The sequence below is a fragment of the Schistocerca cancellata genome, chromosome 1, assembly GCF_023864275.1.
Source record: "Schistocerca cancellata isolate TAMUIC-IGC-003103 chromosome 1, iqSchCanc2.1, whole genome shotgun sequence".
Classification (NCBI taxonomy): Eukaryota; Metazoa; Arthropoda; class Insecta; order Orthoptera; family Acrididae; genus Schistocerca; species Schistocerca cancellata.
Window position 1 is genome coordinate 1171259188 of NC_064626.1, and position 26574 is coordinate 1171285761.

The window sequence follows — 26574 nt, forward strand, 5'->3', positions numbered from 1 at the left end:
CATTCTGCAATGATTCTTGAATTGATAATTTTTATGTAACAGCACCAAAAACATTGAGAGCAGAGCCATATGACAGTTAAGACCAGTTATCTTGAATGCTTTGTGTCCACATTGACTAATGATGCACTGACATTGCTGCTGCTGTTGTCAACAATGCGAATGTTGAGGTGACATGGACCAACCCTCCATATATGTTAGATTTCTCCACAGTTACTCCAACTCTATTTGATTGGGCCTCATTTTCATAACCTGCTGTACATTCTCTACTTCTACTATAACTTTGAACTTAGTGCTGCCCCAAAATTAACACTTTTTGACATGTTGGTGGTCATTTTTGGTACACCACAAAATCGCTTTTACTGCTAACTAGATGGGTGTTGACAGATTTGTGTATTCCCACCCTCCTCTCTTCCACCAGTCGCTTTCTATCAGTCATAATAGTTTATTATGCAACAGCCTATGAACTGTCTGATGCCACCTTTTTTATATGCATCCATGTATTTTTCATACGATTCAGTGCTTCCTAGGGCCTTTTGTGTGTATTTTATAGGTAGGGCTATTGTTCAGTTTAGTTTGCCCAAAAACCTGTTCTTCTTTGTAAATATATACAGAATATTCTGGGATTTTGTACATTCTCGTGATTGTTAATAGATTGTTGTCATTAACGAAAATATTTACATACGCTAAATTAAATATCAGATTTTGAAATTGAAGTAATAAATGTTTAGCAACAAATAACCAACGCCTCTAATTACCATAATTGCAATTTGTAAATTCGCTAACACTGAAACATAATTACGATTCAAATGAAAATGACAGTCATTATCCAATGATGTAGTTTCATTCGTTATTCATTTTTATGTAATTCATTGTAATTAATGATGCTTTTAAATTACTCAGATATTTACCTCTTGTTGTTACACCGCCCAAATTTACGAAATTTCGGTATTTGAGAAAACATGTGTATTTAATTTATGTAAACTGGCGAAGCACGATTTGTACACATTGAACAAATGTTAGCAATAAAATCCATACAGTCACTAATTACGAAATTAAAGTAAAATCGAAGTAATTGTTGAAATCAGATTGTGAATTAATTTTTACACATAAAACCAAGACGATGATAAAAATATTATGTTATTTGACATTATATTTTATAACCTGTACAAATGTAACAACAGTTAGTTTAGATGAAATTGTTTTTAACTGTAAGTTACATTTTGTAATAAATTAAAGTGGTAGAGACTGTTAAAATTGTATAAAAGCGACACAGTTTTATTTACTTCAGGAATCAGTGGAGTACAGTTCGATTTAGCTCAGTTTCGTCAGTTGTTTTGCGCTTGTCAGTTCTGTCGATCAGCTGATGTCAATAAATAATTTGTCAAGCTTGAAATTTTCGTGATGTTCTCATTATTCGCAGCATCCACAACATCGATGAACTACAGAGCAATGCAAGTTAAGTAGTAACGTTTAAAGATCGTTACAAGTTCACATTTGCCTGGTGTGGTCAGGAAGGCTACTATTTGAAACCTGTCAGTCCAGAGTGGGCAGGTTGGATAGTATAATGGGGAGGGGTACTGCTTTGAATTTCCATGATGCAGTCACAGGAAAAAAAACAGAATTGGAACTAGGCCCATGAACTGCTTGTATAAGCGAGGGAAAGAGTTGGATGGTGGCAATGCTATGCAAACAATAAATAAACAGTAAAGTTGTCATGGTTTTTTTTACTTCAGTTCAGGTGAGCAAAGTACGTTGTCCAACATTTTATCTTAACACACAAAATTTGTCCACAGATGATGCAGTTGTCTATAAGAAGAATATAGCATGGCTTGTAGACTACCAAATTGCAGAGAAACAGAGGACTGGTACAGAGAGACTTTGTGTTGGCACTGGATGGTGTATGTAGGGGAAGAAATCCAGTCTTGTTCGACTACACCACCACTGGAAACAGCAGTTACCATAAAATACATAGAAATAGCCAACCTAAAGTGGAATGGGTACGTAAGACAGAAGCAGATACTGGGCTGAGCGAAATGTAATTCATCCACAAAAGGTGTAGTTTCCTAACTACTACTGCTGATAAAATCGAGTTAAATGATTCCAACCTGCCCACTCTGGACTGACAGGTTTCAAATAGTAGTGAAGTAGCTACAAGTGGCTACTAGGATCATATTAGGTAGATATACTTCAACCTCTCTCTTTAGTAGGTCTGCCACATGGTCTAAGTGTTCTGGTACCACAGTGACATATAGAAGTATGCATTAGTTTACATCATGCTATTCCTCAGTTCTTAAGAAAAAGAACCAATGTATCAAACAAACTTAAACCATACCCAATGAAAGAAATTACATCTTTAAGCACTATTAACGTGTTATTTCTACGAAAAGAGAAAACTGGAAAAGCGAGAGAACGAATTAAAAACGAACAAAAACTTACATGGTGAAGATAAGTGTCAGAATAACGTAAATTGAAACTAAAGAAGGAGGAAGCCATTGCAGACATGCAACTGAGGCTCACTTATTACTTTAAACATAGTGTATAGAAAAATGTGGATGGAAAATATTAAGATATCAGTGTTTAGTGTCAATGCCAGTGGTAAGTGATAATATTTTGGAGTACTGAAAAAAAATTGTGGATTTGAGTACATTTATTATTTTATAGGATGCAAAAAAAATCTCTTTATAAAGTTTGGATCTGCTTAAAAAAAATGGTTACATTGCATACAAATGTAGTGCATTGGATGTTGTGCACTGCGCAACAGAACCGCCCTATGCTGCGTTAAAACTTGAAAGAATAACTTCATGTAATAAGCACTCATTTGCAAAAGTTGTAGACTTAAAGTTTTATATGGAAATTCTGCAAGAATGTGTAGCAGAAGAGTTGCCATATACACCTAGGAAGATGTGAAATGTTGTAACAGTAGTGTTGCAGACGGGATAAGAAACAAAACTGAAATTACCGAAAGCTCTCATTCTCATGTAGACTAATTGCAAGGAACGAATTGTCAAAGCCATAATAGAAAACAAGTTTACAGGAAAAAATCGACTGTGTATCTTAATTGTATTTGTCAAATTACTGCATGGAGAAAAAATTAGGTGATTCAGATGTAGATTTAAATTATAAGTTAAAAATTAAGCCAAAGGCCTTGCCACAGTGGTAACACCTATTCCAATCAGGTCACCGGAGTTAAGTGCTGTCAGGCTGGGCTAGCACTTGGATGGGTGACCATCCAGTCTGCCGAGCACTGTTGGCTTGCGGGCTGCACTCAGCCTTTGTGAGGCAAACTGAGGAGCTAATTGATTGGAAAGTACCAGCTCCTGTCTCCAAAACTGACATACAGTTTGAGTTTTTGTATGGGAATATTTGTTTTCTGATTCCCTATCTTACCTATGGTGATTTACATGTGTCTCTTTTGGATGGCAATGTTTCAGGGTAGCTGAAGTAGATAGTTAGAATTCCAGTTCCTAGAGTAAAGTGCTATTGTTTGACTTATCTTTGTAAAAAAAGACATCACAGTAAAAATATCTTTTCTCCTGCATGAGAAAGACTGTTTTCCGTTTACAGTAGCTCCCGTCAGCCACCGCGCCGAGTGTCAACTTTGTTTGTGCGTGTAATACATGTGGCAGTGAGAGACAACTAAGCAAAGTATAGTTAAAAGTGCAGAAGCGGGGCTTAGCTCATTATAGGTCTGGTGAACTATTATCTGCATTCCCCTACATTGTAGGCATTAAAATCATAGTCTTCTAGATATGCAGCACTTCTCATCTTCCTGATACTGAAATGAAATTTGCTTATTCTCATCAGCACTTCTATTTTCTTTTTAATTGCTGCATCACAATTTGATGATGATCCAACATTGTACCCATTCTGTACTTGGCAGAGGGTACTTGATACCTCAAAAATACAGACAGCACGTTGACAGCCATAAACATCTAAGTAACTACATCGCCAAGCACATTTAAGGGTTGTAGTGAGATGATGTATAATGATGATCGAAATGGGAAGCTGTTATGGATATTTAAATGGTGTGCTGTGCTTTGCAATGCTGGAGTACTAGTTATTCTTCCGGTTTTAATGTCCCTGTTAATACTCACTGATTAAATGGATATTGAGTCAGACTAGTTTGTGATCACCCTATCCAATAACAACAGAAAAATATTTTGTTCATAGTGGGAGACAAACCAACACTTTCCATCACATTAAAGACATGATGAGCAGTATTTCCTTTTGCTGACTGCCAGTACAGATTGCAGATATCTGCCAAAACACCTGAGAAAATGCACCTGATAACTCTTACAAGCGAGTGCCTGTGTCTCTGATCGCTACAATAGTGATGTCCAGATACTTTTGATCAGTGAGTTTAAGCACAATGCTGAGAGTATTGTGGATTCACTAGATTAAGTTTCGCAATTAGACTGGTGATGGTCAGCACTGGTAGGAAGGATGTATCAGCTGCTGCACTGCTGCAGCTGGCCTCAGGCCTTATATGGCCGGGCAGCTTAGTGGATGGCGTGATTTCTTACAATAGCGGCATGTCGCAGGGCCACTGAAACATGTCACTTCAAGATCACTCCCCAAGCGCCGTAGAGTTGGTAGTATAACTAGCAAACGAGTGAGGAACGGGAGGCGCCGCGTCTTCTGAACCAATAACAGAACCCAAGAAAAGCCGGTTCCAGCATCGACGCTACCACGTTGCCGGCTTCCGTGTAAACATTGTCTGTTAGTTGGCGAACACTTGCTGTTGTGTTGTGTTACCTCCTCGACTACAGTTTTTGTTTGTTAAACAATGTCAGCAGAACGATGTTCACCAAGTGATAATCCGTTGCGCCGTGGAGTGCCATTAAATAGTCAGGCTTTGGAATTGCTACGGAGGACGTGTGAGTTTTACGAGCAAAAAAAAAAAAAAAATTTGTTTCTGTTCATGAGCTTGCATCGATTCCTGCCGATAAAGTTATAGCATACCTCGAAAACTCTAGAACTCAGTGAAAGAACAGTTATAAGGAAAGGGGTACTACTTCAAAACTTACAAGACGGTGAAGTTAACAGTGTGGAAGAAAGCCCCTGTGGGAGAAACAGTGTGTTTTTAAGTACTCTGGTAAAGAAAAAAAAGCAACCTCGTCCTGTTACAGATATTGATCCTTTCCAATCCGATGCATTTCGTCGGCACATATACGGATACTATAAAAGGAAAGAATACCCCACAATATCAAAGTTGCTAATTTCTTTAAAGGAAAGTGAACTTTTCTCAGGGAGGAAAACGTCACTTAAGACAATATTGAAAAGTATGGGCTTCCGTTCTGAAAAGTTAGATGGACGAAAACTGTTACTAGAAAAAGCTCGTGTCATTGCAGCTCGTACCATTTTCTTACACAAAATTGTAGGAAAGGACATTCATTCAGTCATATAGGTAGACGAAACCCGGGTCAACGCTGGAGAATCAGTTGAGAAGTGCTGGACAGATGATACTCCGAATAGCAGCGGTCATCAGCCACCAGGAAGACGATCCCTATTAATTGTGGCCCATGCAGGATCTTCAAACGGCTTTGTACCTGAAGGACTTCTAGTTTTTCGATCGAAAAAAACCGGTGACTATCACGAGGATATGGACCACCCACAGTTTCTACAGTGGTTTAAAATTTGTTGATCCATTTTAGTGTTCCGACAGTGTTTGTGATGGTCAATGCACCGTACCATTCCGTGATTTTAGATAAAACTCCCACCACTAGTGACCGTAAGGGAACTGTGGTGCAATGGTTGCAGGCGAGAGACGTTGCTGCGGACGTGAGCATTACAAAGCTGCTGTTATACTCGCTCGTAAAAGAGAATAAGCCTGTGCCGTCTAAATATGTTGTAGATGAACTTGCAAGCGAACAGAGTCACTTGGTAATTAGGCTACCGCCTTATCACTGCCACTTTAATCCAATTGAATTGGTTTGGAATGAAGTCAAGGCGTACATGAGAAGTAACAACAAGACTTATACTATAACAGAAGTGGAAAGACTGCTACGTGAAGGTCTTGCTACTATAGGCGCTGACTCATGGAGGATAAAAGTAGACCATGTTTCTAAACTGATAAGAGGAGCACAGGCTATAGATGGCATTATAAATGAAAACGAACAATTACTGATTTCTCTTAATGATGATGAAGGCAACGGTTTTCGCGCCGATTCTGATGATAGTGAAGGAGAACTGGATGGAACTGCGCCATTGACGTCATAAATTGGTGAGTGTAAATGTATACAGAATTAATTCTTTCTCTCTGCAATCGGCTAGGCTGTGCATGTTTTGCTTTATTTCTTTCTATGAGTATGAATAGCGTGTTATTTGGTATGTTTAGATTTACGTTATTATACGACGTTTTACATGCAGCTATTACTGTAACAATTTGTAATGACTTTTCATAGATATTGTCATTAACTTCGTTTCATATACTGGCAAACGCTTTGTCTCTGTCGTTGTTCTCTCCATTGTTAGAAAAATGTAGTTTGTTGCACTTATGTATAAACGTTGATGGCAGCTTACATTTACAAAACGTACTTCAGAGTTATGGGGGTGTGCGGTGGCAGCTATTGCAACCTTGCAATCGCAGTGTAGTCAACCACACGAGAGCTGTCGAGTGACATGTTTCACCGGCCCGGGTATAGTTGGGGGCCAGACATGATGGTGGCAGCTGAGGTGCACTTCTGGCCTGTGTGTAAGTCAGTTTACACTACATCTCCGACCAAGGTGGAGGGGGGCGGCGTGCAATGGCTGCCGGCTGTGAAACTAGTTGAGCTCCTGTGGTAATTCAGATGGAAGCAAAGACCTTGCATGTATTTTTTTGTTGGTTTTAAATAAAGTACACACCTCCTATTCCTCCAGTCCTATTCTATTGGTAGCTCCAGTGCAATTTTGCAAGTATTGTGTTTGTGGCCTGCAGTGTTTGATACATGTCTACAAAAGTTCCCACCATTATTTACAAGTTCACAGTAGTATCACAGTGTCAGACTGCTCTTAGACAACCTGATAGTATGTGATCATCTGTTTTTAACACATATAAGCACAAGACTAGTATACACCTAACCAATGTAAGTGTTTTCCAAAACTGCAGTAGCCTGTCGGTTGTTTAAATACACAATGTTTGTTTAATTTGTTTAAATAATGCATTGTGGTAATTATTAAACGTTTAAAGTCTCATATGTTCGATCTTAAAATGGTTCTTTTGGAAATTCAGCAAAATATCAGATAATCGTAAAACTGTAAGTAGTGATGGAAGAAAGGTGGCGGAGTGCTTGCAAAAATACCACTCGGCACAATACTCTGCTACAATTTCCAGAAATGAATTTATGCAAAAGACTGAGGCACATCTCATGTGTTCAGATAGGATTAATAGGATTAGAGACAGAACACGAGTGAGGAGGAGTCCATCCACTGGTTGGTCCTCATGACACTCTCACTATGGTATACAGAGCACAAGGGACATACAGTCATATGTAAGTCTGCAGGCTTTCATGGCTGTTATCACTGAAGTTAAAATCTTCTGGGTTGTTAGGCTGCGTCATGTTTCTTGTAAAATGTTCCACGTATCGACCCCTCTGCTGGGATCTTCCTCAGGATCTTTTGGTGTCCAGTACTGTTAGAATGGACTGGACAGCAGTGGTGGACACCAAAAGATCCTGAGGAAGATCCCCACACAAGGGTCGAAACGTCGAACATTTTAGAAGAAACATGACGTGGCCTAATAACCCAGAAGATTTTAACTTCAAGGATGTACAATAGTACAATAGGCCTGCATTGAGGGAAGGGAAGGAGATGAGGGAGAGCAGAGATAAATCACACAGCTGCCTCAGAATGGGAGGACATTGACCTTGGAGGGCACTGACCTTTGGCCTTTCTCATAAGGAGAACAATGAGCCCCAATGAGGTAGAAATGGTACTGATCCCCCACTACATTGTAAACTGTACTTGCAGTCAGCGACACATAGTGAACTTTTGTATCTCCTGACAATGCCAATCGTGGCAAATAATTTTCTTTGCTACTTGTACTAAAGTTTTGTTATTTATCAGATGATATTTGTGTCATGTGAACCAACGCTACTATTTGCACTGTTGTAACTTATCATAATGCTGTTGCTGAAACATATACAAACCTTTTCCTTCTTTCATGAATCCGATGAAGGTCCTAATGATCAAATTAGGTGATTGAGTGAAATAGAGAACTTTGTGATCAAGAACTATTTTAGATTCTACAAATTGTTGAAACTGAATCACTGCAGTTCAGCTACTCACTGCAGTTTATTTTATTTCAAATATGTGTTCACATATCACAGAGCTAGTGGAATTACATCAAATGTCATAGGAAATGTTACCCAGTGTTTCAAAAATATAGTTGCTTATAGTTTTATGGATGTTGCAGTTGACTGATTATCTTATTGTCAACTCTAAAGAGATTTATCTTTACTACCTCTAATGGAACTGTGTGTTGAATTTGTGTTATAAATAGCTGTAACAGTTTTCCTAGATTTTGCCAATGATGACTGTGTAGCAACAGAATCAAGCCTGTTTAAGATACTATAGCAGTGTCTAAGTCATGCATTAGTCAACATAACCTACACAACATAGCTACTATGGACAATAGGCACCTGTACTGAACAGATAAATAAAGAATAACATCTTATTGTTTGCCTCTTTCAGTACTCTGAAGGAGATCATTGATACATACCTGTCAGACTAACAGGAAGAGTGGCTATTTGGTTAATAATAATTGATAAATGGCGCATGTAGTATTAAATAATATCAGTTACAGGAGTGAGTTAACAAGAAATTATTGAGAACTTGTCAGAAGAAAGACCTGTAACAATACGAAAAAAATTCTCCACTACATGACTTGTTAGAAAAAAATCTATTTTTTAAATTAATAATAAGGTGCTATTTTTGAGGTTGAAAATACGTGTCTTAGCTACATTTGTCACAGGAGAAGCATGGAAAATCAGGTTTTAATGGCACAGTATAAATAGACAATTCTAGCTATGAAATAGAGTCTGATCAAGCATAGCTGAAATATATCATCCAAAGAGTCCACAACATTGCAGACAAAAGCAATCACCAGAGACTGATAGTAATTGTCTATTGTAAACAAATATTTCCATGCTTAATTAATCACACATACTAAAAGCTCATGTGCAGGAAGAATTAATGGTTTACAGGATTTACGAACATTCTACTAAATCAGATCCACTTGTATTATTCACTAAAAAGACAATATTCCTAGTTTCAATGAATTGTGTTGGCGTGACTACAAGTGAAGAGCGAGCAGGGTAGATAAGCATGAATATGTTTGGTTGTGCTGTAAGTATGTATGAGGGGTGGCCAGGTGGTAGCTGGCTAACAGTCGAATACCACACAACAATCACTTACAGTCCAGTTTTGTGTAATGACAAAGTTATAGTCATTGCATGTGTCAAGAGGAATTGCTATTTATTCAATGTTGACTTTTTTTTAAAAAAAAGCCAGAGAATGATTCTTCTATAAGGATAGAAGTTGAAGCAATGAACTAAAATTTGTGCCATGGTTGGGACTTGAACCTGGGTCTCCTGCTTATGTATCTGGAAAAATGTTATTCCATCAGATCAAAAGTAAATATTTATTACAAAAGTATTCCAGTTTACTCAGTTTTTCAACTACAATATAGTAGAACGCCTAGTTTATAGGAATTTAACAACAGTGTTTTAGACTGATCTAAATATAGCATGTAGCCTAATATGGTCTATACATATTATTTCTCCTCCTGCTTAGACCCCCTTGTGATCTATACCCTATCTAATGAGACATTCCCTCCAGTAATTTAGTGTTGGTGATGCCCATGGGTACTTGGGTCTAGCATACATCAACTACCTCAACACAAATTATCACAACAAGAACAGCGACTAAGTTTAGAATACATTTACAATGCATTAAAAGTTGTTAAAGTCTGTAAACATTGATGACATGTTCCTTTAGAATTCTAGCCCCTCAACTGATGAATGAAGGACTCTGTAGTGCGATGTAGGTGAGCAATTTGCATTACAGAGTTTCCTTTTTTGTGTCTGTCACACGATGTAATCAAATGAATCAGGAATGTTGATGCACAAATTACAAACGCTATGTGTCAAAGGATCGCAGTCCTCCATGGCGCACATCCTCGCTGTTGAATGTTATATTATCAATACCATCGTGGCCTTTCACTTCAGCTGTTTTCTCTGAAACAAGAAAAATGTAGTTAATGAGTTAATGGATGCTATGATAGTTATTGTCTATTGTAAACTGGTACTGTTCTTACACAATAATTATCAGATGACAACTTTGAATTTCAAAAATGAAATGCATGGGAAACTATCACACAAGTTATACTACTACAAACAGTGCATCACCCAAAAGTATCAAATCGTATCAGAGGAAGGCTGGACAATGAAGTGACTATGTTACCGGCCAAACCCGATTTTAGGATGATCTAGTTTTGCCTAGGTCAAACTTGTTCATCCTATTACCGATAGGATAAAACAGTTTAGCCTAGGTCGAGTCAGTTTATCCTAGTTAGAATTTACATGCTTTAGGATAAACTGGTACGTCCTAGTCTGAACTAATGTTGCCTAGTCGGAAAGCATGTCGCTGCCTGTATGAATGGGGAATCCCCGAATCATCTCGGGCTCGCCCCTCGTGCCTCTCAGCCACTCTTCGCTAATACTGTTCTTTGTTTTGAACGGTATTTTGCATTGACGAGTGTGCATGTTAACTTGCTGGTTGCGTTTAAAAGATGTTATTGTAATCCTAGTATAATTATTGTGAGGTGTTTCATTATGGATGAGCCTTTGTGTAGTAGACAAGCCAATCAAAAGCTGTGCAGAGAAAAGGTTCTGGAGGAAATTTTGTTGAGTGAAAACAAAAAGTCTTCTCATTATAAAATGTTATCAGTAGACGAATATGCGGGTTTGGTTAAACAAGTAGAAGACGTGGAAAAGTTGGAAAAAAGAACATCATTAAAAAAAATAATACTGAAACAATTTGCTGTTTTGAAAATTGGCGACGTGAAGAAACTCATTGCACGGTGTGAAGGGAATATAAAATACTTTGTTCCAGCTGATCAACTTTATGATTGATTGACGCAGCTCATGTAGCTGTGGGTCACGGTGGTCATGATAGAATGTTAGCCAAGACATCAAAAAATATGTCAATATCACAAAGGAAATGATATGTCTCTATTTATCAATGTGTGATTTTTGTCAACAAAAGAAGACAAAAAAGAAAAGAGGGCTAGTTTCAAAGCCAATTCTCCATTCAGAAATGAATAGCAGATGCCAAGTCGATTTGATTGATTTTCAGACACAACCAAATGGGAATTTAAAATTCATTCTAGTTTACCAAGACCATCTCACATAATTTGTTCTCCTTTGTGTGTCAACATCAAAGAGGATGAAGAAGTTGCTTATCATTTGAATGATATATTCGTAACTGTAGGGGCACCATGCATTCTTCAATCTGATAATGGCAGAGAATTTGTCAATAATGTTATAAGTGAACTTGCAAAGCTTTGGTCAGAACTGAAAACTGTGCATGGAATACCAAGGCACAGCCAAAGTCAGGGCTCAGTTGAATGTGCCAAGCAAGACATTGAAAATATGATAAGTTCTTGGTTAAAGGACAACAATTTGATGAAGTGGTCAGAAGGATAAAGGTATGTCCAATTAATGAAAAATCGAGCTTACCAATTTGACATAAAAAATCACCTTACAAAGCATTATTCACAATTGAACCTAGAGTAGGACTTTCCACTTCCTCGTTGCCTCAAGAAATCATAAATGATATTCAGGATGAAGATGATCTAAAGAAGGCAATCGAAGATGACAGCAATACTGAACAGTATGAAGACAGTGATGATAACATTGTAAAAATTGACAGAAACAACATTCAAAATGCTAGAAAAATTGTGACAGAAAATTTAGAAAAACAAGGTAAAAGAATGAAAGCTTCCTCTGACAAATCCCATCCACCAGCTGACATTGGAGGCAACATAATCATACCTATTCCATATGTAGGTAAAGCAGAGGTGACCTTCAAAATATAATCGGAGTAATACTTCAAAAAACTGGTGGGAGTTTCTACAAAGTTGTCACCAAACATGGCATACTTCGAAAACATTATTGCAGGCATAGTTTTATCAAAATTTTCCATAATTTTTTATAATGAAATATTAAAAAAATATTCGTTTGAACTACTTTTTTATTTTTTTAGAATTGATTTAGACATCTGCATTCAGAAGTTTTTAGATGTGGTAGATAATTACCAGGATATTGAAATACCTTTAAGGACTGCAGCCACAAAACATTCTATTGAATCAGGGGAAGGTTTCATGAAATGCAGTTGCATGAAAAACTGTACAACAAACAAATGCAATTGTAAGAAAAACAAAGTACTCTGCAGTTCTATGTGCCACCAAAGTAAACCTCGCAAAAATAAGTAAATAAACAAATTGCAGATAAGGTGATTTCTGTGGATGGATATATGTCAGCTAACCTAGTGATAGATGTGAAATTACTGATTAAAGCTTATAGAAGATACAAACTACGATAAACCGACTCGACCTAGGCTAAACTGTTTTATCCTATCGGTAACAGGATGAACGAACTTGACCTAGGTGAAACTAGTTCATCCCAAAATCGGGTTTGGCCAGAAACAACTATACATAAACAAAACGCCACAATTAAATTACAATTTATATCTATAGAAATACTTTTTACATACAGGTCATTTGCAATAAGTATTTACACATTACTTTGTAGTACACTAATGACTAGACACCGATTATGAAGAAGAAACATTTTAACAATATTTTGGATCAGACTGGCAGCACATGGATACTGTGTTACACACAAAATACATTAAAACTAAATCAACATTTGCAATAGTAGACTCTCATTATTCTCGTCATTATGCTAATAGAAATTTATCCAGAATACAGTGCTGTGGGGCAGGAGGTAGGAGGAATATGCACTATTACAAATGTACCAACTCTGTATAAGTATGCCCTGTCAATAGACTGCAATTGTCAAATTGGCTACATTAGAATTTGTGCAATATATTCAATGATTCTGAATCTCTGAGTACAAATAAATAAAATTTGTAGAATATTCACTCTGCTATACATCATACAAAAAACATTTGATTATTTTACAACTTTAGCAGATTCAGCTGTGATTTATATTTCTTTCCTGATCTGACAAATGATGACTGTGTCTACCTGGGGAACAATGCTTAGCTGGTGGCAAGTGAACCATTCAAAAGTTCAAGAATCAAGGATAAAAGGCTTAGTTGGTAGTGAGTGAACCAGTCAGAAGCTCAAGAAGCAATGGTCATGACAACCTGTGTGAAACCACTTCACTGGACAGATACAGCTATCTTATTTTATACAAAAGGCAATCTTTTCGAAACTGTGTGTTTACTGATAACGTTCTCTCTGGCTCACAGCTGCATCGAGTGGTTTAAAATCCACAAGCTTTTGACTGAGTTCTCTTTGGCCATCGTCAATTGGTGACTAACATGTGGTTGCTGCCGCCATCCTTATATAGCGGCACTGCCTCCTGTGACTTCACTGTGGCTCAGTCCAGTGCCATCTGAGTAAAGTTTGTTCATGCAACCATGCACTCACTTTAACCTTACGATGGTCAAGTCCCAAGCTGTGTTTAAATGCAGAGTGTTTTCAGCATTTTGATTGTGTCCCAGAAACCACTTGTCCTTTTAATAATACATGTTTCATCGATTGCAATTCGGTTTCCTTACCGTGTTCTGCTAATGTTAATTTCTCAGAATACCAGCGGCGAAAACACCTCTCATGTTCATATTTCACGTATCATTTCACCGAAGACTTGTAAGCAGAAGACCCCCACAAGGAGAACCTGAAGCAGATTAAGTTTTTGGCTTTCTGTGGCTCACTAAGAAGGCAGAAAATCGATTCAGGCCTTCAGAAAAATTTCGACAACTCACTAGCACTGTGAAAGTTGATGTAGGCCTCATAATGTTAGGAACATACAGAATCCTGTCGCAGTATGGGCAGTTTTATGTTAGATTGTACACAGTATTGATCAGAGCTACATAACACATGAGAGGCGTTTCTGCCTACAGTATCCCGAGAAATCAGCAGTATCTGGAATACCGAACAGCATTTGATGAAACATCTCTTATTAAAGCAACAAATAGTTTCTGAGATAGCATCATAAACGAAGCAGTCGAGATGAAAATTTCTGAAAACACTTTCAGTAAAGATGACGGTTTGTAGTTAAATGCAGATTGGGACCTGTCCACTGGAAGGTTGAAGCAAGTGTGGTGGTGGTGTGACCAAAAAGTTAGAGATACTTATATAGGTTGAACTGGGATCCAGTGACATCACAGACGGTAGCGCCACTGTATATGGGTGGCAGCAGAAACCACGCAATAGTCGCCACTTGATAATGGCGAAGGAGAGATTGGTGGAAAGCTCATGAGTTTTAAGCCACTTGACACATTTGAAACCCTGAGTGAATTTTATCAGTACCCCACCACTGCTAAACTATGTACTGATATACACTCCTGGAAATGGAAAAAAGAACACATTGACACCGGTATGTCAGACCCACCATACTTGCTCCGGACACTGCGAGAGGGCTGTACAAGCAATGATCACACGCACGGCACAGCGGACACACCAGGAACCGCGGTGTTGGCCGTCGAATGGCGCTAGCTGCGCAGCATTTGTGCACCGCCGCCGTCAGTGTCAGCCAGTTTGCCGTGGCATACGGAGCTCCATCGCAGTCTTTAACACTGGTAGCATGCCGCGACAGCGTGGACGTGAACCGTATGTGCAGTTGACGGACTTTGAGCGAGGGCGTATAGTGGGCATGCGGGAGGCCGGGTGGACGTACCGCCGAATTGCTCAACACGTGGGGCGTGAGGTCTCCACAGTACATCGATGTTGTCGCCAGTGGTCGGCGGAAGGTGCACGTGCCCGTCGACCTGGGACCGGACCGCAGCGACGCACGGATGCACGCCAAGACCGTAGGATCCTACGCAGTGCCGTAGGGAACCGCTCCGCCACTTCCCAGCAAATTAGGGACACTGTTGCTCCTGGGGTATCGGCGAGGACCATTCGCAACCGTCTCCATGAAGCTGGGCTACGGTCCCGCACACCGTTAGGCCGTCTTCCGCTCACGCCCCAACATCGTGCAGCCCGCCTCCAGTGATGTCGCGACAGGCGTGAATGGAGGGACGAATGGAGACGTGTCGTCTTCAGCGATGAGAGTCGCTTCTGCCTTGGTGCCAATGATGGTCGTATGCGTGTTTGGCGCCGTGCAGGTGAGCGCCACAATCAGGACTGCATACGACCGAGGCACACAGGGCCAACACCCGGCATCATCGTGTGGGGAGCGATCTCCTACACTGGCCGTACACCACTGGTGATCGTCGAGGGGACACTGAATAGTGCACGGTACATCCAAACCGTCATCGAACCCATCGTTCTACCATTCCTAGACCGGCAAGGGAACTTGCTGTTCCAACAGGACAATGCACGTCCGCATGTATCCCGTGCCACCCAACGTGCTCTAGAAGGTGTAAGTCAACTACCCTGGCCAGCAAGATCTCCGGATCTGTCCCCCATTGAGCATGTTTGGGACTGGATGAAGCGTCGTCTCACGCGGTCTGCACGTCCAGCACGAACGCTGGTCCAACTGAGGCGCCAGGTGGAAATGGCATGGCAAGCCGTTCCACAGGACTACATCCAGCATCTCTACGATCGTCTCCATGGGAGAATAGCAGCCTGCATTGCTGCGAAAGGTGGATATACACTGTACTAGTGCCGACGTTGTGCATGCTCTGTTGCCTGTGTCTATGTGCCTGTGGTTCTGTCAGTGTGATCATGTGATGTATCTGACCCCAGGAATGTGTCAATAAAGTTTCCCCTTCCTGGGACAATGAATTCACGGTGTTCTTATTTCAATTTCCAGGAGTGTATCTGGTTCTTTACTGTTCAAAGAGTGAGTCCAAAGGAAGTACAGCTTTAATTAGGACTGTGCTCTGATGGGACTGCATTGTAAGGCACACTATCCAAAACCATTCTCCAGAGCAACAAGACCTTTAACACTGGATGTCTTCTGACTATTCAGATCAAAGACTAAGGCATGAACAATTTGGTACCAAGAAAACAAAGTTAAAGGTAAAACGCCTCGCGACATAAGCTGATGCCTTGGATTGACGTATTCTCATTTTTGTTTGGAGCGCAATTAAATGCGACAAGAACAAACACAAAGAGACTCACCTGTGGGAGGATCGTTCCAAGGTTGAGCCTCCGCTGATGTGAAGATAGCATACACCAGGTATGCCACCACTGACAGTGCCACAGTCACGTAGAACACGTTGTTCCAGCCTGCCCGTGTTTGCTGAGGGCACAACAAAACTCTATCAGCACTCTACATTATGTATATATATATATATATATATATATATATATATATATATATATATATATATATATATATATCGCGCGCGCGCGCGCGCGCGCACACACACACACACACACACACACACTATCTAGTAACTAAAATACCAGGTGTTTTCTAATGGTGCATTGTGGGAGTTCCACAACAAGGGTCTGGTAAGAGTTATAGGCGATCTGATTTTCTGTGGCATTTCCGAGACTGGGATGAGCTTCAATGTCAGCAGAATTTTACTAGTTGTTCATTGATTTAAACTCGAATGGTTTATAAAATTTGTAGTCTTCTACACGATGTACTGAAATGCTATGGCTGAGTCTCTCTATTCCTCAGGGTGGCAACTTGCTTTAAATGTACAAAAACGTAAAATTGTGCACTTCACAAAATGAGAAAAAAAGTAATATCCTGCGCCTACAATACCAAAGAGTCACAGCTGGAATTGGCCAACTCGTACAAATATCTGGGTGTAGCACTTTGTAGAGATATGAAATGGAATGCGTAAAGCAACGTGGTATACTTCCGTTTATTGGTAGAATACTGAGTGTGTGCAATCAGTCTACAAAGGAGGTTGCTTACAAATCACTAGTGCGACCCATTCTAGAATATTACTCAAGTCCGTGGGATCCGTACCAAATATAAGTAACAGGTGATATTGAACGTATACAGAGAAGGGTAGCACGAATGCTCACAGATTTGTTTAATCCTTTGGAGAGAGTCACAGAAATGTTGAAGGAATTGAACTGGAAGACTCTTGAAGACAGACATAAACCATCCAGAGAAAGCCTGCTAACAAAGTTTCAGGAACTGATTTTCAACGGTGTCTCTAGGAATATGCTACAACCCCCTAGGTATCGCTCATATAGCGATTGTGAATATAAGATTAGAATAATTACAGCACGTAGAGAGGCATTCAAACAATCATTTTTTCCGCGCTCCATACGAGAATGGAACGGGGAGAAACCCTAATAAGTTGTACAATGGGACGTACCCCCTTCCACGCAATTCGTGGTGGTTTACAGAGTATGGACATAGATGTAGATGTAGTGGCTCAGGTGTGTGCCTGCTCTGTGTGAATTACTGCGACGACTGCTTCTACGCTGGAGTGTTCTGTTTGCGATGTTATTGCTGACTATGAGAATAAAAGGATGAAACATGCTGATACGTAGACTTCTCACAAGTAAACCTTTTCTCCTTTGTTACCGACTTGCCGGAAACCCATGTATTTTCTGAAAGCTTATGTTAGAAGTAGAAAAACTGTGAGATCTTAGGGGCAAAGGGACAAGCGTTTAGGAGCTATTGGACCCACAAAGTACCAATAAAGCGTGTATAGATGGACGTATTCCCATCAAGGCGCCTCTATTGCTTGTATGTTCATGTATGTTCCCGTATGTTGCTGTCAAATACTAACGCACTGTATGCCTTCTTCTTATATTCAGATGAATCTGAAAGTCGTTGTGGCTGTCTTAGCTCACGATTCGGAACAAGCAATTGGTCTCCGAACATCCAGGAATCGGAAATGATAAAACAAACTACTCTCCTGGAAAATGGTATGGAGATTGTGGAAGAGACATTAGGACTTGCTGGAGGCGATGGAGAAGAATGGGACGAGGAAATGGGCTTTGGAGATGATGGTCGATAATGAACAGTAATGTTCGTCGTAACAGTTGCCTCCCTCCGCTTCGAGTTCATCGGCATCCGAATATATGCCCTCGCCCAAAAGGCGAAAGCATAATGATCCAGCAGAAATGGCAGCAGAGGACTGGACTGCTTAGAAGCAGCGCGCCTTAGTGTAGTGGGCTACAGATCCTACGACAGGCGAACCTTGGACAAAATGTCTGTCGCGTTTGTCAGTAATGAATCAGTTCAAGAAAATTAAGAACATGGGCATTCTGTACAATTTGGAGAAAAAATTAAATAATTTTAATTGAATCAACTGTTTTTTATGTCCTTCTGACTATAGGAAGTTGCCTGTTCAATGCAAAAAACAAACAACCAGCCATCACAAAAAGTGGGATTTATAAAATCACATGCCATGAGCGTCAGTCTTGCTACATTGGACAGACGAAGAGGTCAATCTGCACCAGGCTTAAAGAACACCGTAGAAGCTAGAGATTGAAGAAGCCTCATTCATCGTTTGCAGAACATTGCCTGAACAATACCCACAAATACACATAGATGTACATGTCTTACGCACAAAGGAAAAGGGGGCTAAATTCAACCAATCAGAAATTTTGAAAATTGAAAGACAGATGAGTGCATCTACATCTACATCTACATCTACGTTTATATTCCGCAAGCCACCCAACGGTGTGTGGCGGAGGGCACTTTACGTGCCACTGTCATTACCTCCCTTTCCTGTTCCAGTCGCGTATGGTTCGCGGGAAGAACGACTGTCTGAAAGCCTCTGTGCGCGCTCTAATCTCTCTAATTTTACATTCGTGATCTCCTCGGGAGGTACAAGTAGGGGGAAGCAATATATTCGATACCTCATCCAGAAACGCACCCTCTCGAAACCTGGCGAGCAAGCTACACCGCGATGCAGAGCGCCTCTCTTGCAGAGTCTGCCACTTGAGTTTGTTAAACATCTCCGTAACGCTATCACGGTTACCAAATAACCCTGTGACGAAACGCGCCGCTCTTCTTTGGATCTTCTCTATTTCCTCCGTCAACCCGATCTGGTACGGATCCCACACTGATGAGCAATACTCAAGTATAGGTCGAACGAGTGTTTTGTAAGCCACCTTCTTTGTTGATGGACTACATTTTCTAAGGACTCTCCCAATGAATCTCAACCTGGTACCCGCCTTACCAACAATTAATTTCATATGATCATTCCGCTTCAAATCGTTCCGCACGCATACTCCCAGATATTTTACAGAAGTAACTGCTACCAGTGTTTGTTCCGCTATCATATAATCATACAATAAAGGATCCTTCTTTCTATGTATTCGCAATACATTACATTTGTCTATGTTAAGGGTCAGTTGCCACTCCCTGCACCAAGTGCCTATCTGCTGCAGATCTTCCTGCATTTCGCTACAATTTTCTGATGCTGCAATTTCTCTGTAGACTACAGCATCATCCGCGAAAAGCCGCATGAAACTTCCGACACAATCTACTAGGTCATTTATATATATTGTGAAAAGCAATGGTCCCATAACACTCCCCACACCTATTATTAAACGAGCAAACCCAAATCAATTATTCACTTCTTTTGGATGATATCACATCTCCAGGATAGAAGTAAAACTTTGGGTCTCAGTTCATCAGTAGATAAAAAGTTCTTGGCTAATGCATAACTTTAGTCCTATCATGTTAGTGTAATTGCTGAACTGTGTAAACCCATAGGTAATTGTTAAAAAATGGTCACTGAAGTAATTTTACATTAAGCCGTGAATCGATACATTGAGAAGCTGAGACGCTATCTTTGCCTTACCATCATGCTTATCTGTGCATTATCATCTCTGGGAATCGGTAATGTACTTGAAAATGGCCTTATAACCCGAAACCTAGGTAGTGCAGTAACATTAATAATAAAATTTGTGAAACAAGGCAAAAACAGTGTCTGTTTAGTTGAAAAGATGAATACTCCATCGATCCAAAAAATCTGCCAGGCTGTCCTGCAGAAATTCAAAGAGGAGGAAAGAGAAGGAGCAATTATTCACGACCGGACATTGCGACTATGGGCCCCGCAACTTAAGATACGATGGATCCGCAAAGTACAGTCGATTTTAAAGCTTCTGATTTCTAGGTATATCATTTCAAGAAGCGGAATAACATTGTTGACAAAGGAATAACGCACACAGTCGGCAGGATAAGGAGGTAAATTTATCGCAAGCGTGCGATGATTTTGAAAACTTTCTACCGACACGTGTCTTCAGTGCTGACCAGAGCAGATTTGACAAAGAGTTACATGGTCATCGAATGCTGCGAACCAGAGGAACAACAACTGTTTCCACTGTTGTTGAGTCAGTCTCTGCAACACAACTCAGTTAAGTGATTATGCCTGTGATTCCAATGGAAGACAAGATACTGTTGCTGACATGTGTGCTTGTATCCGAGCCAGCGGGAAAATTCACGCAGTCAAAGCCGGCAGATCCTCCGAATATAAGATCCTGTGCTGGAAAAACAGCGAACATGTCGTAAGCAGACCTGAAACGGCCTTAACGGGACGCATTATGGCCGAGTGCGCCTACCTTGGGCCAAACATGCCCGATGACAGGAAGAAAATTCTGTGTTTAGCGCATTCATAATGCTCTAACAAAGATCATGCATTGTCTGCTTCCGAAGTAACTGATAGCAAAAGTCATACAAAGAACTCGTACCTGAAGCATATACGGGAAAGATCCAGCAAATTCATTTTTTCAGACACTACAAATCTTTTGTTCGTTACATAACGGACGCAATCATTATCGAGACACGGGAACACATTTGGCATCGCGATAGTTTTCTGGCGCTGGAGTCCTTTTCTCTACATCAGTTCAGCTTTAGCGCCCCTCGTTTCAAGAGCTTGATTAAGCATGCTTTTTATAACAGCGGATACTTGGAAGACGAACCTGGAATGGCGAATACACCTGCCTCCATTCATTGACAAATGATGGGTGAGCAAAGTGCGAGGTTATCGTTATTGTAAAACGTAGCCATTGTGAATTGTCTTTCTGCCCGCCTCACTGTTTATTTGATGAATTGCTCATTGACTGTCTCTTGTAATAGAATTTGTTTGAAGTCAGCAAATAATAAATCACATTTTCAACAGCCCAACGCACATCGTTTCTTTTCCGCGAGTTGTTTCTTCTTTTATGTTGAGATCTCCAACTTCTTACCATATTATTAGTTCATATAAACACGTGAAACGAGCATTTTAGCGACTTTTGATTCCAAGTTTGCAACACTTGACTGATAATTTGTGGTTCCTGTAGCTCCTAAACGTTTGTCTCTCTACCCCTGCGATTTCACAGTTTTTCTATTTTTGACATATGCTTTCAGAAAATAGATGGATCTCCGGAAAGTCGGTATCAAAGGAGAGAAGGTTTACTAATCAGATTCCTCTCCGACAGCACCACAGGATCTCTTACCCGAATGTGCCAACCATAGATCAGATCGTCAACAACAGTGTCCCATGCCCTCACTTGATGGTGTAGCAAGATGGCTGCAAATGCATTATTCTACCAGAGAAAGATTGTAGATTACATTTAAATTCTGTACTTGCCACTTAAAATGAACGTTGTATCAATGTTTAATATTCATGTGCCGTATTAGTGCAGTTATTGCAGTTTGTCACGGTGCACGAACTGTGCCCGCTGAAAGTTACAGTCTTTGGAAACTTGGTGGAAGAGAAGTAGACTCACTGGTCTGAAAATACGGAGATCTGATGTGAATTTACACTAAGTACGATTAATAAACTGGATCAACACAAAAAATGTGAATACAGAATTAACGTATAAATTTGACAGAAAGAATATCTCATGTGGAATGGGATTATCAATGAGCTGGGCAGTGAGTTGGAGCACCATCATGCAATAGACACATTCTATGTTGTTGTATGTTAACAGGGGACCTAGAAACGACAGAGAGGCTCCGTCCCCACCGCAGCCGCAGTGTAGTTGAGGCGGAATAAGGGGAACCAGCGCGCATTCGCCAAGGCAACTGGAAAACCACCTAAAAACCATCCACAGACTGGCCGGCTCACCGGACCTCGACACAAGTCCGCCGGGCGGAGTCGTGCCGGGGACCAGGAGCTCCTTCCCACTCTGGAAAGCCATGCGTTAGACCTCTCTGCTAACCAGGCAGGCAATAGACACATTACTGTTCGTACCATTAAAGGCACGTCTTCCTGCAGAGCATGCAAGGCTACCCACAGGAAGCGCAGATATGCCTTGCCTGTTAGGCGTTATGGAAGGATGACTTGCTCCAGGAGTAGGTAGCCGACAGTCCCCTTCAAATATTGAGAATGAGCTGATACTGATAGTTCGCTACCTCCATACCACGGGGATTCTCTGTAGCCTACATGTGGGAGCTGTGAAGGTTAGCCGAAACTGCCCCTCGTGAATGTAGCCTCGTCTGTTAATAGCATGGGTGACAGGAACCCCACTACCAAGGTGGCCTGTGGGACGAACCAGTGACAAAACCATCCCCATGGATGCAACTATTTAGATAATAAGAGCTGCAAATGATACGAATGGTGTCAGTTGTCTTGGAGAATGTTCCACATGGTCGTCTGGCTCACACTATGCCGTGGGTCACCTCCCTGGTGTTGATACTGGGATCGCTTTCCAAGATGTTTTGTCTGCACCTTAAAGTGGAATATATTTCCGGCCAGACGTACATATGAACATTTTTCCTCCTTATCGTCTCAGGGATAGTTTCCTGCAGTTTGTCTCCACTTAGCAAAAAAAAAAAAAAAAAAAAAAAAAAAAAAAAAAAAAAAAAAAAAAAATATTTCGAATGTGTGTGAAATCTTATGGGACTTAACTGCTAAGGTCATCAGTCCCTAAGCTTACACACTACTTAACCTAAATTATCCTAAGGACAAACATACACACACACACCCATGCCAGAGGGAGGACTCGAACCTCCACTGGGACCAGCCGCACAGTCCATGACTGCAGCGCCTAGACCGCTCGGCTAATCCCGCGCTGCTCCATTTAGCAAAATCACCCTGTTGAACTACGACGTTTATTCGTCCAATAGTTTTTTTTAAAGATTACTTCATTTCGTTCTTCACAGGTGGTTAACTGCGCTATTTACTCGTAACATTATAGTCATGTATTGCTTTCTTTCTTCGTTTTTTATTTTTTTTATGGAGTGCTGAAGATTTATCAGGCTGATGAAGAAAATTGTTTCCAAAGTACGAAGGGCGTTCAATAAGTACAACAACACATTTCTTTCTGATAGCAGGTTGGTATTAATCATGATTCCAAAATACCACTAGTTATAAAACCCTATTTTTTCAACATAATGTCTATTCAATGCAGCGGCCTTACGCCACCTTCTTGGGAGGGCTTGTGTGCCCGCATGGTACCACTCTACCGGTCAGTGTCGGAGCCAACGTCTTGCTGCATCAATAACCTCCACCGTAACACGCAATCAACCCCGCACAGATGGTCCTTTGTTGCTCTGCATGGTCTTCTCTTAGGCGACGAGGAACCCAGCGGCCACACACCTGAGCACCCCAACTGGCGGACAGTTGTGTCAACAGAGGCCTACAGTTGTGATATGGGGAGTTCGACTGAGATCCGTCAATCACCTCGAATGAGGGTGTCCGCACGTTCTGACATCACAGGAGTCACAGCTGCCGGCTGGCACACGCGAGATGCGCTACCTTGTTGCGGTGATGACGGAAGCCTCGCCCAATGACTCACTGTACTCTTGTTCACTGCCCTGTCGCCGTAGACATTCTGCAAGCGCCTATGAATATCTGCGATGCTCTGGATTTCCACCAAAAGAAACTCGATGACAGCTCTCCACTTGGAACGTACCTCCGTTACAGACGCCATTTTGAAGGCTATGTATAGTGCCGTCACCCATCGGAACTTCATGAAACTATGGGGGGCTGCAGCGGAAATATTGAACGATGTCCCACAGCAAATTCCACATTTTTTCAACCGAAAGTAGCTGAGAAAAAATAGTGTTGCATTACTTATTTAACACCCCTCATGTATTACTTAGTCATTAGGATTAGCTTGAAATTTCAGATGCATTCTAGATCACAGCATGTAAATGTATCCCTAAGGATGAATTCGTCTTCCCTAATGGATTGGAGTAGATTTTCTTCCGACCTACTTTGAGTTTGGTATCTGTGCTCGTACTGACATCCAGCTGTAAAGGAATACTGTATACTATAAGGCAGATAGCAGAGTTATAAGAGGCGGCAAATGAAAACGAGACAGGTAGAAAAAATGTAAGTAAACTGTTTATTATTTCAGAAGTATTTACCAGAATTGTTAATACAGCGTGACAATTATTGAACTACAAGGGAAAAACGTAAATTAGTTACAAACTAAGGCGTGTGCACACCTTATTCAACATGTAAACGTCACTACCGACATTCGGATTTAGATTATGACATGTTCGATATGCCTGCCATCATTGGCGATGATGTGACACAGAAGAGTAGTGAAATTCTGCATGACCCGCTGAAGTGTCGGAACATCAATGCTGTCGATGACACCCTGAATAGCTGTTTTCAGTTCGGCAATGGTTTTGGGGTTATTGCTGTACACCTTGTCTTTAATACAGCCCCGAAATAGGAGTCGTATGTGTTCAGATCCGGAGAATTTGGCGGCCAATCGAGACCCATGTCAGTGGCCTGTGGGTACCCCAGAGCCAGAACGCGGTCCCTAAAGTGCTACTTCAGGACATCAAACACTCTCCTGCTTCGACGGGGTTGAGTTCCGTCTTGCATGAACCACATATTTTCGAAACCAGGTTCACTTTGGATAATGAGGATGAAATCATCTTCCCGCACCGTTCGGTAGTCACCGTGCCATCAAGGAATATCGCTCCGATCGTTCCGTCCTTGGACATTGCACTCCACACAGTCACCCGTTGTTGATTCTAAGTCCCCCAAAGGCGCTAGTTTACTTATTGACTGTTGTTGTTGTTGTGGTCTTCAGTCCTGAGACTGGTTTGATGCAACTCTACACGCTACTCTATCCTGTGCAAGCTTCTTCATCTCCCAGTACCTACTGCAACCTACATCCTTCTGAATCCGTTTAGTGTATTTGTCTCTTGGTCTCCCTCTACGATTTTTACCCTCCACGCTGCCCTCCAGTACTAAATTGGTGATCCCTTGATGCCTCAGAATATGTCCAACCAACCGGTCCCTTCTGCTATTCAAGTTGTGCCACAAACTTCTCTTCTCCCCAATCCTATTCAATACCTCCTCATTAGTTATGTGACCTACCCATCTAATCTTCAGCATTCTTCTGTAACACCACATGTCGAAAGCTTCTATTCTCTTCTTGTCCAAACTACTTGTCGTCCACGTTTCACTTCCATACATGGCTACGCTCCATACAAATACTTTCAGAAACGACTTCCTGACACTTAGATCTGTACTCGATGTTAACAAATTTCTCTTCTTCAGAAACGCTTTCCTTGCCATTGCCAGTCTAAATTTTATATCCTTCCTATTTCGACCATCATCAGTTATTTTGCTCCCCAAATAGCAAATCTCCTTTACTACTTTAATTGTCTCATTTCCTAATCTAATTCCCTCAGCATCACCCGACTTAATTCGACTACATTCAATTATCCCCGTTTTGCTTTTGTTGATGTTCATCTTATATCCTCCTTTCAAGACACTGCCCATTCCGTTCAACAGCTCTTCCAAGTCCTTTGCTGTCTCTGACACAATTACAATGTCAGCGGCAAATTTCAAAGTTTTTATTTCTTCTCCATGGATTTTAATACCTACTCCGAATTTTTCTTTTGTTTCCTTCACTGCTTGCTCAATATACAGATTGAATAACATCGGGGATAGGCTACAACCCTGTCTCACTCCCTTCCCAACCACTGCTTCCCTTTCATGTCCCTCGACTCTTATAACTGCCATCTGGTTTCTGAACAAATTGTAAATAGCCTTTCGCTCCCTGTATTTTTACCCCCGCCACCTTTAGAATTTGAAAGAGAGTATTCCAGTCAACATCGTCAAAAGCTTTCTCTAAGTCTACAAATGCTAGAAATATAGGTTTGCCTTTCCTTAATCTAGCTTCTAAGATAAGTTGTAGGATCAGTATTGCCTCACGTGTTCCAGTATTTCTACGGAATCGGAACTGATCTTCCCCGAGGTCGGCTTCTACCTGTTTTTCCATTCGTCTGTAGAGAATTCGTGTTAGTATTTTGCAGCTGTGGCTTATTAAACTGATTGCTCGGTAATTTTCACATCTGTCAGCACCTGATTTCTTTGGGATTGGAATTATTATCTTCTTTTTGAAGTCTGAGGGTATTTCGCATGTCTCATACACCTTGCTCACCAGATGGTAGAGTTTTGTCAGGACTGGCTCTCCCAAGGCCGTCAGTAGTTCTAATGGAATGTTGTCTACTCCTGGGGCCTTGTTTTGACTCAGGTCTTCCAGTGCTCTGTCAAACTCTTCAC

The 26574-nt window shown here is 40.9% G+C and overlaps 1 protein-coding gene across 1 annotated transcript in view; it reads right to left on the minus strand.

The window, feature by feature from the left end:
- Positions 1-8860: 8860 nt before the first annotated feature.
- Positions 8861-26574, minus strand: part of LOC126163380 (sialin-like) — a 161056-nt gene continuing 143342 nt past the window's right edge. The window contains exons 9-10 of the mRNA XM_049920172.1: positions 16301-16421; positions 8861-10217 (exon numbers count right to left, since the gene is read on the minus strand). Of these exons, the coding sequence (XP_049776129.1) occupies positions 10120-10217; positions 16301-16421 (219 nt within the window). The 3' untranslated portion in view covers positions 8861-10119. The remainder of the gene's footprint in view (positions 10218-16300; positions 16422-26574) is intronic.